The 13,903-nt window shown below is 35.2% G+C and overlaps 2 protein-coding genes across 2 annotated transcripts in view; one reads left to right on the top strand and one right to left on the bottom strand.

Annotated features, from left to right (window-relative positions):
* The window catches only part of LOC149789894 (bax inhibitor 1-like), a 35,239-nt gene extending 31,398 nt beyond the window's left edge, over positions 1-3,841 (top strand). The window contains exon 9 of the mRNA XM_089971965.1: positions 427-3,841. Within this exon, the coding sequence (XP_089828091.1) occupies positions 427-459 (33 nt within the window). The 3' untranslated portion in view covers positions 460-3,841. The remainder of the gene's footprint in view (positions 1-426) is intronic.
* LOC149789893 (uncharacterized) overlaps positions 1-13,903 on the bottom strand; it is a 162,297-nt gene that overhangs the window by 92,950 nt on the left and 55,444 nt on the right. The window lies entirely within an intron of this gene.

Genomic DNA, 13,903 nt, shown 5'->3' on the forward strand with positions numbered 1-13,903 from the left:
CTGAGGTGCCTTGTTTTAAAAAAAAATTCTTAGTATGATTAAGCAAAGATGCTTATTGTGCAGACTATGTACAAAGACATACTAAAAAAACATAAGCTTTTAAACATTAATAAATACTCTGTATATACATTATGTGAAATTCTGATGATGAAATGAAACAGCTATTTTAAAAGTACAGGAAACTAGATGGAATCAGGCTATCATGAAAGAATGTAACTTAATATTAAGACAACTTGAAAAAAAATGTTTTTTAAATATTGAATTGTTTGATCATTAGTTGTCTTAAGGAGTTTGCAATATTTTCTAGTCATAATTTTGAGGGTTTTATTTTTCTTATCTCAGCTTTTACCAGCATAAAGATCTGTCGGTTCTGCCACCAATTCAGACTTGTAGAAATGTAATATTTCTTTAATATTTGTTTTCCAGAGGGAAGAAGGTGATAAAAAGAGACGCAACTGATTTGATTCACCAAAGGAAGTCCAAAGGAAGAGCTGTAACTAAGTTGTTTCCAATGGTTTTTCTGCCTTTTGATCACTTAACCACAAAACTGTAATTCTGTGACATTGTGCATTTCTGCAGTGCTCTCCGTAGGACATTAAAATTGCAAGTCCAGAGTTGCATTTCTGCTGTAATTGAGATTTTTTTCAGAATAAGGGAAAGTGTTGGTCGGATTTTTAAAAAAGTCAATAATGTCCAATACATTTGAGGTTCTGCAAGCAGGGATGCTTACTGCAGAGAGTTCAGCTGTTTGTATTTCAAAGTTTTATAAATATCCGTACTGTAATTTTTGTAAACTTTAATCACCATTTAAATGTGTTGAAATTTGTATCAACTGATCAATCTATAATACTTTTGGGGCTGGTATTGCCATTTTAGAGAAATTAGAAGTGTCATTAATTGAATGAATTTTTTAAAAAAAAGTTTAAAAGAGTTGAGAGTTTACTGAAGCTTAAGTACAAGCAAGAACAATGGAGTTAAGAAATAAGGAAATAGATACATGTAATGATGATGTCTGTCTGGCATCAACACTTTGGTGTTTTCATTTAGTTACTTTTCTGTAACACTGTTGTTCTTAGCCACTTAAGTTGGTGTATATATGCTTTAGGTAGAGTACTATATCTTTAAGTAAAAAATAGGTCACTGTGATCTATACTTAATGATCCAGTGATTGTAATTAACTTTTAGCATTTAGCTCATTTTCGCAAACACTATTAGTTAAGGAATTTTGTAACTTTGTGTGTAATGGCATTGAAGTATTTCATCCATCTAGGTCACTGAGACTTGTATTTCATGGTTCAGCATGTGCTTATGTTTTGGTTAAGCTCAGTTTTTTCTTGGCCAGGGTTTGCATTTGGGTCATTTCACTGGGCGAGTCACAGAAGTTTGTATTTAGCTACATCAATAGGAAGAAAGATTTCTACGAAGACTGTTTCTCTGTTAGTAAAAGGAGGGTATTAGCTTGTGTCAAGTCAGTAATGGAGACATTGAAATAAAATAGAAATGAATTTACAGTAGTTAAGGTTTGGCCATACTGTTATTAGTGGCTTTTGTTACACCTGCCATGGTGGAAACTCAATATGGCAATCACTGTCTGAATGTAAATTCACGCTTCAGGTTAAACTCAGCATTAAAATTATTTAGATTAAGCTCTATCTTAGTATTTCTTACTTCTAGCTAAAAGGCATGCTCACAAAAGAGGATCATTTGTCTGGTCCTCGTTTTTCTGTTTTTGGGCAATTAATGTACAGTGAAACTTCTCTAAAGTGGCCCCTGGACTGCTTCCCAGCTTTCTCTCTGGGCTTACCAAATAGTTATCCCCATTGGGGCTCTGATGATAATGGGTCTCTGCTTCCTTTTTTTAAATACTTAAATCTTGTTTATTAGTTCTGATTCTGGTATTTTGTATAAAGTAAACAAACCAATATATTAAGCAGTAATGTTTTGTTTTTTTTTTTGTTTTTTTGTTTTTTTAATTTTTCAAAAATTCGTATGTGCAGTGATATATTGTGTATAATTTAGTGATGTAGTTATCCAGACTAATTTGTCTGCATATCTGTATTAAGTTCCAACTAAGAAGATGAGAGACTTTAGAAAGTATTGTAGTGAAAGATTGGAGTCAATTCTGAGAACTTCATTATTATTGTGGTCATCATCCCATCCTGAGGGTTACTTTCATATGCAGATTATCTTGCAAATACTTAAAGATCTATTGGTTCAAAATATAACCAGAAAAAGACTTAAAAAATAACTGGTATTAAAAAATTGTGAGATTTTTCCACATATAATGATATTGCAGGTACATTCACAGCTTTGTGTTTTCACCTTGATACGTAGGTCACTGATTGAATTGGTGTTGTAGGTCTTATGTTATGTGTTGGCATGTGGCTCATTTACTCCTTTCACCTTGTATACAGTTACGAAACTTAATGGCAGTATTCATCTTAAAGGGTAATACTTGCCATGGGGCAAAAGTAGCTCACAGTGACAAACTTATTATGTTCTAGTGATTAAATTGGCATTTAGCTCAGTTCTTTAGACACTGAAGTTCATGCAGTCATCAAATGTAATGGCTGTATCTATATTGGGAATATTAATAACTCTAATGACCTGCTGTTGGGGTCACAGTGACCTACTTTTCAGACTCCCGTGATTAATTTTTTCGTTTAATGAACATATATATATATATATATATATATATATATTAGATTTTAATGGCATCTCAGTATACACATGGCTATTTAATGCCACCCAAATTTGATTTGATTTTTGATAAAATTTGTAAACTGTAAAAAATAATTAATTGAATTTAGAAAGATAAACCCTTTGGCATCGAGCTCGGTTCTTTAGACACTGCGATGCGTAGAGTTGTGAAATGTAATGGGTGTATTAATCACCTTCATGACCTACTGTTAAAGTCACTGTGATATACAGTGTTGACTTTAGTGACTATGCAAGATTGTTGGATTGTGCCATGCCAGAGCATTCAAGACCTGGTATTAAACTCACTTGCATGTTACAGTTTTTCTAAATGTTGGTTTAATTATAGTTAGCTTTGGGACAGGGTTTTAAATTGGAAGTGATATATCATGGATTTTTCATTGGAATTAATTGTCACAGATTTAGGTTATGGGTGTGCAGTTTAAGTCCATTGAGTGAATAGCCCCGAGATGTTGAAAATGTGTGTTATGAATTGTCACAGATTTAGGTTATGGGTGTGCAGTTTAAGTCCATTGAGTGAATAGCCCCGAGATGTTGAAAATGTGTCTTATGAATTGTCACAGATTTAGGTTATTGGTGTACTGTTTCAATCCACTGAGTGAATATTCTCCCCAGACATTGATATTGTGTCATGAATTGTCACAGGTGGGTGTAAATTTTCAATCCATTGAGTGAATACCCCAGGACATTTATAATGTGAACTATTTACATTAAAAGAGCGAAACCTGAAAAGCATGATGAAAAAGTTTATATTCAAGTTCTGCGCTCAGGGAGAGTTACCTCCCCTGTATCAGTATATGTGACTGAATTGCCTCACTTTCTGTTAGCAATGATTCTTTTGCTCTGCAAGAAAATACTAATCAATCTTTACAACTACTCTTTAGTTGCATAATTGTAACATTTTGTATCTTTTTTCACCTTCTAATGTTACTTATTGAAAAATAGATTTCCTATTTTTACTTCTTTGGACTATGTGTAAACCATAATATGCTTGAGAAATGTGTCAGATATATAATCGTTCACTGTGAGTATACTTTTTTCTTACTTTCAAATTAGCTTTCATGGCTGTTTATTTATTGATTTGCTGTCAAACTCCAGATAATAAAGTATATTTTATGTCAAATCTTGTATCATTATGTTTCATTTATTGCTCCTTCAATCAAAACTGGAATTTGTTATAAATTATCCTTAAATCTTTTGTTACATTTTATTTTCATGAAAATTTAAAAGGTGCGGTTTAGGTTTACGACAGCCATATTAAAAACTATTTATTTGACTGAATAATGAAAATCCATCATATAAGTTTTAGAATTTTATTGGCAAGTGTTTTATTAATTCATGCTTGTGGGCTTCATGTTGTTGGTCTATTGAATTCATGCCATTTCTCTGTGCAACATATGCTATTTATGGCAGCCAGTATAACTGATGAATTAAGAACCCAGAAAGAACCACCAACCCAGAGGATGATACTGGCAAGCTTTCTCATTTACCCACATTGGCCGAGCTCAAGACTTGAACATGCAGACAGATGAGATGACAGTGATCCGTAACGATTGGTGCTTAATCGCTTAATGGTTAGTGAGATTGGTAAAGACAAGCCCTTCAGACAGCTCTGCTGTCCAGGGTTCATTTTGTTGTTGTTATTGTTCTAGAGTTTAACGCCATTTTTTGACACAAGATAGGCTATACATGGCGGCCAGTGTAACTGGTGGAGGAAGAACCCAGGAAGAACCACCGACCCACGAGAAGCTACTGGCAAGCTTTCCCACGTACCCATGCTAGCCGAGCCTTGGACTTGAACCTATGCAGAGGTGAGATGGCAGTGATCCGGAACGGTGCGTGCTTTAGACCACTTGGCCACTCGGGGGCCCTCGGTTTCTTTTTGCTTTAGCTGTGTACTATTTGGGGGTTAGGTTGCTAGCAAGGCCACTAACCATTGTCTTGGCAGTGCGATTTAATAATACATTGCCATAATAAATTTTCATATCTAAATCCTCAGCAAGTAAATGAGACATCACGATCTGTATTTTCAGTAGGTGGTGAATGCAAACAAAACTATATACATCAGGATTGATGTTTGGGGTTTTAGCGAGCTTAATACAGTTTTACATAACATGATAGGCTCTTGAGGGCAACTAATGTATTTGGTGGAGAAGACCAGGGAAAAACCCTCAGCCCATGGGAAGCTGCATATCTATGTTGCCCAAGCAGATACTTGAACCCACACAGACGTATGTGGTATGTGAGCAATTCATTTACGTCAACGCCATTGAACACTTGGTCACCTAGGCTCCACAGGATTCATGACTTAAAATGCTCTTGATTTGCAAGCATATTAATACATGGCATAAATCTTTTGTAATATACATAAAAATAACTTTAATGGAAACAGATAAAAACTAAAAGTCTCGGACCACGAGTTAAACTATCAACCTTTGGCCATGCATGGAGTAATGCTAAAATAGCATTGTTACTAGAGAGATTAATAAGTTTCTGATAAAACCGAAATTTTCTGAATTAAATGGAGTTTCGCATGGTAAATCATTAACAGATCATTCATAAACATCAATGCAAAGTGTGTATCCATCACTAGCTAATTCATAACCAGCAATGCAGACAGTTTGTGTATCCATCAATAGCTTATTCATAAACATCAATGCAGACACTTTTTGTATCCATCAATAGCTAATTCATAAGCATCAATGCAATTTGTGTATCCATCAATAGCTAATTCATAAGCATCAATGCAAAGTGTGTATCCATCAATAGCTAATTCATAAGCATCAATGCAGACAAAGTGTGTATCCATCAATAGCTAATTCATAAGCATCAATGCAATTTGTGTATCCATCAATAGCTAATTCATAAGCATCAATGCAGACAAAGTGTGTATCCATCAATAGCTAATTCATAAGCATCAATGCAATTTGTGTATCCATCAATAGCTAATTCATAAGCATCAATGCAAAGTGTGTATCCATCAATAGCTAATTCATAAACATCAATGCAGACAAAGTGTTTATCCATCAATAGCTAATTCATAAGCATTAATGCAGACAATTTGTATATCCATGAATAGCTAATTCATAAGCATCAATGCAGACAAAGTGCATATCCATCAATAGCTAATTCATAAGCGTCAATGCAGACAATTTGTGTATCCATCAATAGCTAATTCATATGAATCAATGCAGACAAAGTGTGTATCCATCAATAGCTAATTCATAAGCATCAATTTAGACAAAGTGTGTATTCAACAAAGCTAATTCATATGCAACAATGCAGACTGTGTATCCATCAGTAGCTAATTCATAAGCATCAATGCAGACAAAGTGTGTATCCATCAATAGCTAATTCATAAGCATCAATGTAGACAAAGTGTGTATTCAACAAAGCTAATTCATAAGCATCAATGCAGACAAAGTGTGTATCCATCAATAGCTAATTCATAAGCATCAATTCAGACAAAGTGTGTATCCTTCAATAGCTAATTCATAAGCATCGATGCAGACAAAGTGTGTATCCATCAATAGCTAATTCATAAGCTTCAGTGCAGACAAAGTGTGTATCCATCAATAGCTAATTCATAAGCATCAATGCAGACAAAGTGTATCCATCAATAGCTAATTTATAAGCATCAATGTAGACAAAGTGTGTATTCAACAAAGCTAATTCATAAGCATCAATGCAGACAAAGTGTGTATCCATCAATAGCTAATTCATAAGCATCAATGCAGACAAAGTGTGTATCCATCAATAGCTAATTCATAAGCATCAATTCAGACAAAGTGTGTATCCTTCAATAGCTAATTCATAAGCATCGATGCAAAGTGTGTATCCATCAATAGCTAATCATAAGCATCAATGCAGACAATTTGTGTATCCATCAATAGCTAATTCATAAGCATCAATGCAGACAAAGTGTGTATCCATCAACAGCTAATTCATAAGCTTCAATGCAGACGAAGTGTGTATCCATCAATAGCTAATCATAAGCATCAATGCAGACAATTTGTGTATCCATCAATAGCTAATTCATAAGCTTCAATGGAGACAAAGTGTGTATCCATCGATAGCTGATTCATACGCTTCAATGCAGACAAAGTGTGTATCCATCAAAGCTAATTCATAAGCATCAACGGAGACAAAGTGTGTATCCATCGATAGCTGATTCATATGCTTCAATGCTAATAAAGTGTGTATCCTTCAATAGCTAATTCATAAGCTTCAGTGCAGACAAAGTGTGTATTCATCAAAGCTAATTCATAAGCATCAATACAGACAATTTGTGTATCCATCAATAGCTAATTCATAAGCATCAATGCAGACAAAGTGTGTATCCATCAATGCAGACAAAGTGTATCCATCAATAGCTAATTTATAAGCATCAATGTAGACAAAGTGTGTATTCAACAATAGCTAATTCATAAGCATAAATACAGACAAAGTGTGTATCCATCAATAGCTAATTCATAAGCATCAATGCAGACAAAGTGTGTATCCATCAATGCAGACAAAGTGTATCCATCAATAGCTAATTTATAAGCATCAATGTAGACAAAGTGTGTATTCAACAAAGCTAATTCATAAGCATCAATACAGACAATTTGTGTATCCATCAATAGCTAATTCATAAGCATCAATGCAGACAAAGTGTGTATCCATCAATAGCTAATTCATAAGCGTCAATGCAGACAAAGTGTGTATTCAACAAAGCTAATTCATAAGCATCAATGCAGACAAAGTGTGTATCCATCAATAGCTAATTCATAAGCATAAATACAGACAATTTGTGTATCCATCAATAGCTAATTCATAAGCATCAATGCAATTTGTGTATCCATCAATAGCTAATTCATAAGCATCAATGCAAAGTGTGTATCCATCAATAGCTAATTCATAAGCATCAATGCAGACAAAGTGTATCCTTCCAAAGATCATTCATAAACTTCAATTCAGACAAGTTGTGTAATAACGGAAGCTCTCACTAATGAAATAATCTGAGATTCTTCCAAAGTTTTAAGGTCTCGTTCAATCAAGAATGATATAAGGGGCATGTGATACAAAAAACTACAAAGGGGCCCCGAGTGGTCTACAGCGCTCTCCGTTACGGATCACTGCCATCTCACCTCTGTCTGCGTAGGTTCGAGTCTCGGATTCAGCCAATGTGGATATGTGAGAAAGCTTGCCAGTAGCTTCTCGTTGGTCGGTGGTTCTTTCCAGGGTCTTCCCGGGTTCTTCCTCCACCATTAATACTGGCCGCCATGTATAGCCTATCATGTACTGAAAATGGCGTTACACCCTACAACAACAACAACAAAACTACAAATACGTTTTTTTTTCCAAGTCAGTGATAAGAGTTAGCATGATGTGGGAGTTAGCTATGTCCATTGGGTTCTTAATCCCATCTCAGAACAAAACCTGAATGTTTTCTTTTTGTTACATATCCCCTCATTGTGCTTTTAAACTTTTTGTAGCATGGCTGTATGAATGTAATTTAAAACAGTTTGGATTTAGAAGTTAGATTGACTGCATCAAGAATATTGATCACGGATTCCAAGGAAAACACCTAAGTAGATCAAGAATATTGATCACGGATTCCAAGGAAAACACCTAAGTAGATCAAGAATATTGATCACAGATTCCAGGGAAAACACCTAAGTAGATCAAGAATATTGATCACGGATTCCAAGAAAAACACCTAAGTAGATCAAATCAGGATGTGTGATACAGACATATGGGCTTGAACTGCTGTTCCAAATGAAAATCATGCATGCTAGATTAAAGGGATATACATCCAAAATGAAAAGTGATTAGAATCAACACAAGAGCAATTGTCAAAAGCATTAGCAAATTTGTTCATGAAAGTATGTGGCAGTACAAAAATTACAGTGCAAGTAAAAACAGAAATTTGTATGACCATTTTCATCATGATGTGATACAAGTTTACAAAATATTAAGTAAATAATTTTAAGCTATCCCAAACAAAGTCATGCCAGGCTTGTGACATAAAGCTTATGATGGCATGTCTATGATGTCATGTCAGGCTTCTTACAGGTCTATGATGGCATGTCGGGCTTGTTACAGGTCTATGATGGCATGCCAGGCTTGTGACATACAGCTTATGATGGCATGACAGGCTTATGTCAGGCTTGTTCCAGATCTATGATGTCAGGTCAGGCTTTTGACAAAGCTTATAGTGGCATGATAGGCTTATGTCAGGCTTGTTCCAGGTCTATGATGTCATGTCAGGTTTGTGACACAGCTTATGATGGCATGACAGGCTTGCGTCAGGCTTGTTACATGTCGATGATGGCATGTCAGACTTGTGACAAAGCTTATGATGACATGATAGACTTGTTACAGGTCTATGATATCAAGTCCGCTTTGTGACATTTGTCATAGTAATGTCATATCAAGCTTGTGAAAAATCAATCGAAATCATGTCATGTCAGACTTGTCACATCAGGCTTATGATGTCATATAAACTTGTGACAAACCTGTCATTGTGATATTAGAATGTGATTGTGTGAAAATGTGTTAATTAAAATGGTATTGTAATTTATAAGCAAAGCAAATGCTTAAGGTTTATTACATTAGAAAAGTGTTATTACATTAGGAAATAAACATTACATTAGATAAATGTAATATTTACTTCTGTAATTACATTGATATTTGGGACTACAATTAAACAGTCTACACATTGTGATGCTAATATCAGTTTGGTGTTTTGTTGTAAGGTTTGTTTTTCTCTGCAAGTTGTAAAGACGCTAATCATTGGTGAGCATCAGACATGCCATTTGCGTTTGTTTGGACTAGACAAATTTTAATTTGTTTCCCTGAAGGGTTAGGTTAGGTTAGGTTTTTGTCGAAGCAAAACATCAAAAAGTAGGTAAATTCATAACCGAATTTATATAAACTACATGAAGTGTTATTCATATCCTGTCCTATAACAGTCTGTACTTACTTGTAAGTTGCTTCCAACTGCAAGCATAGATGCTGATCTGTCATCATATGGTGATAAAGCAGATCTGGTTTGATGTTGTTTGGTCTACTTATTACTTCAAACAAACTGATCTGTCACCATATAGTGATAAAGTAGATCTGGTTTGCTGTTGTTTGGTCTACCGATTACTTCAAAAAGACAAACTGCAGAGACCCAAATCTACTGGTGCATTATGCTGCGGCAGATATTGGTTTGTTCAGCTTTTAGTTGGACTGGTATTATAATTGAGTATATGGTATACCTTCCAATCTTACCCTTTCTATGATACATCTAAATTTTGTGAACCTTAATAATTTCAGTGCTATATTATGGTATTATTATTGTCCCTACTTATGGAAGATGTTATGGTATTATTATGGCCCCTTATTATCATGGAAAATGTTATGGTATAATTATGGCCCTAATTATTATAGAAAATGTTATGGTATTATTATGGCCCCTTATTATCATGGAAAATGTTATGGTATAATTATGGCCCTAATTATTATAGAAAATGTTATGGTATTATTATGGCCACTTATTATCATGGAAAATGTTATGGTATTATTATGGTCCCTTATTAACATGGAAAATGTTATGGTATTATTATGGCCCCTTATTAACATGGAAAATGTTATGGTATAATTATGGCCCCTTATTAACATGGAAAATGTTATGGTATAATTATGGCCCTAATTATTGTAGAAAATGTTATGGTATTATTATGGCCCCTTATTAACATGGAAAATGTTATGGTATAATTATGGCCCTAATTATTGTAGAAAATGTTATGGTATTATTATGGCCCCTTATTAACATGGAAAATGTTATGGTATTATTATGGCCCCTTATTAACATGGAAAATGTTATGGTATAATTATGGCCCTAATTATTATAGAAAATGTTATGGTATTATTATGGCCCTTATTAACATGGAAAATGTTAAGGTATTATTATGGCCCCTTATTATCATGGAAAATGTTAAGGTATTATTATGGCCCCCTTATTACCTTGGAAAATGTTATGGTATAATTATGACCCTAATTATTATAGAAAATGTTATGGCATTTAGTCCCTGCTTATCATGCATAATGTTATGGTATTATTATTGTCCCAACTTGTCAGGTAAAATGTTAAGTTAGACCTTTCCATTTGCCTGTCCTTGCATCCAGCATTGTATCACACTTTCGTTTCATTTCCACACAACAACTCTCCGTAATGTTATTGTATTTCAGATGTCTTGTAATTGAGTATATACGGTATACCTTCCAATCTTCCCCTTTCAATGATTTATACATCTAAATTTTGTGAGTCTTAATAATTTCAATGCTATGTTATGGTATTAGTATTGTCCCTATTTATGGAAAATGTTATGGTATTATTATGGCCCATTGTTATCATGGTATAGGTTATGTTATTATTGTCTCTACTTATCATGTAAAATATTAAATTAGAACTTTCCATTTGTCTGTCCTTACATCCAGCCATGTATCCCACTTTCTTTCCTTTCCACACAACAACTATCTTCAACGTTATTGCATTTGAGAAAGTTCCTCAAATTCGGCAGCGTGATACTGTTGAGCTCGCTGCTGAGATTGATCGTTAGTGTTCCAAGTCATCACTTGGATTATGTATAGTCCCTCTGAAACCGGTCTAGTGGTTAGGGCGTCCGCCCCGGAGGCGGGAGGTCGTGGGTTCGAACAAAGGCCGAGTCATTCCAAAGACTCGTAAAACTGATACTAACAGCTGCTTCGCTAGGCGCTCAGCATTAAGAGGTTAGTATTAGGACTGGTCGGCTTGGTGTCATGTGACTGGGTGGGACATCTGAAATAAGCATTATGTCCAGCTGACAAATAACCATTGTGTTGCCACTCGCAAATAAACATTATGCTGCCAAGCATTTTTGCCACTCAAATAAGCATTGTGTTGCCAAGTGTTTGTTGCCACTCGTAAATAAGCATTTTACTGCCACTCGCAAATAAGCATGGTGTTGCCACTCGCAAATAAACATTATGCTGCCTGGCGTTTTTGCCACTCAAATAAGCATCGTGTTGCCAAGTATTTGTTGCCACTCCCAGATAAGCATTGTTGCCATATGTATATGCCATTTGATTCTTGTCCAGTTTAAAATTATACTAAATTTTGACGATATTTGTAGCTTCTATCAAATATGGTCAACATATAAGGTAAGCTTAATGTGAAAGCCAGAGTCATTGTCGTTTAGTCGAGCTATATATAGACCGTATCTGCTTAAAATAGAAATATACATGTAGTAAATAGATCGGACCGACGCCAATATAGGTTTGTGTTGTATGGTCGTTGGTGTTCCCGGCTTGTTCATTTTAATAATGTATCAGATAAAGCAATGCATTTCTCACATCGGGTTGCTATCTATAGAAACATTATATTCCGAACGACGTTTTTTTAAATAAGTTTATTTCGTCTTTTCTGTCATAATTATGAACCTCGTGTGTTTTGTTAATCGAAACGTCAGCATCACCTGACCTCGTATTGGCCTCCATTAGATAGAGCAATGCATTTCTCACATGGGAGTGTTATCTTTAGAAATGTTATATTCCGAACGACGTTTTTTGTTTATATATATATATATATATATATATATATATATATATATATATATATATATATATATTATTGTCATAAATGTGAACCTTGTGTGATTTGTGAATCGAAACGTCAGCATCACCTGACCTCGTATTATCCTCCATTAGATCCCCGTTATGTTGGTAATCACGATTTGAATTTCAAGACTAATTCCAGCTTGCCCCAGAAGTATGACATTATTCTTAATGGAGTTAATAGCCCCAGCTCTGTTTGACCTATTCGGCTTCATTTCTGCAAGGCGCTCATAGTAATTGTTGGATTTTAGTAAAGTTTGGTACGCGTTTTGATATTGATGAGACCTAGGCTGAACATGACGTCATCAATCTACGTCATCACTTGGTGGAACTATAGCCGCTGATTGTTAGACCCTCTTAATTTTCTTTTGAAAAGTAACGCTCTTACATATTGTAGGATTGCAAAAACATCTTGATATTGTACAGGTTTCATCTGCGTTTGATTGTCATTGTTACCAATTTAGATCTTCAACATGTTACGTCGTCTTTAAGGGGACTTAAGACCACGTCTTTCAACGGACTTAAGACCGTAATTGTCTGACAATTTCGCCATAAATAACTTTCTTCGCTTTTTGTTGTTGTTGTTGTTGTTGTAGGGTTTAACGCCATTTGCAGCACAAGATATGCTATACATGGCGGCCAGTAAAAATGGTGGAGGAAGAACCCAGGAAACAACTTCCTACCCACAAAAAGATACTTGCAAGCTTGCTCACATACCTACACTGGCCGAACCCGAGACTCGAACCCACGCAGACAGAGGTGAGATTGCAGTGATCCGTAATGGTGAGCATTTTAGACTACTCGGGTCACCTGAGGGAAAATGTCAATCCAATTTGGTATGAATTCATTCTTATAGGAAGTCAGTCCAAATTCGTATGAATTCATTCTTATTGGATGTCAAATTTGGTATGAATTCCTTCCTATTCAATGCCAGTCAAATCTGGTATGAATTCGGTCTTATTGGAGATCAGTCAAATTTAGTATGAAACTGCAATACAGCAGCTTTGCTCCAAATTCGAGAATTACGTCATTCTTGGAGAATTCAACATAGACTCCCATAATGCCCCTCTGACATGTCTTCCGACGTCAATCTATAAGACAGAAAGAAAGAATCCCACCTATATTCATGGAATAACATGTGATTCTGTTATCACTTCCTTCATAGATGTCTCGCCCAAGGCATTTGCGCGCCATGTTGTCTAGACGAGTGTGCCATATTGCAGCACTCACATCGTCTGGAGAGGTGTGCCATAACGCACCAATCGCGTTTAAGTATCGTTCTCTTGTACTCCGTGTTAGTCCATTAAGTCGATCTGATTGTAAGGTTATGTTCTATAAAGATTACATTGAATTTTACCAGTACAAAGTCAGCGATCATTTCGTTTACACAACGCTACAATAAAATCTGTTGAACACTACCACGTGGTCGTCTGCGCTCGTATGAATGGATGTCATACACATTTCCCTTGTTTATTTTTTTATGGCGTTTGTAGCCATCTCCGATGGTGAAGGTAGTTTAGAAACGAATTGTTCATAATTATTTGATGGAAACTATTTAGTA

Source organism: Sinohyriopsis cumingii, chromosome 10, assembly GCF_028554795.1.
Source record: "Sinohyriopsis cumingii isolate HCF-2022 chromosome 10, ASM2855479v2, whole genome shotgun sequence".
NCBI classification, from domain to species: Eukaryota; Metazoa; Mollusca; class Bivalvia; order Unionida; family Unionidae; genus Sinohyriopsis; species Sinohyriopsis cumingii.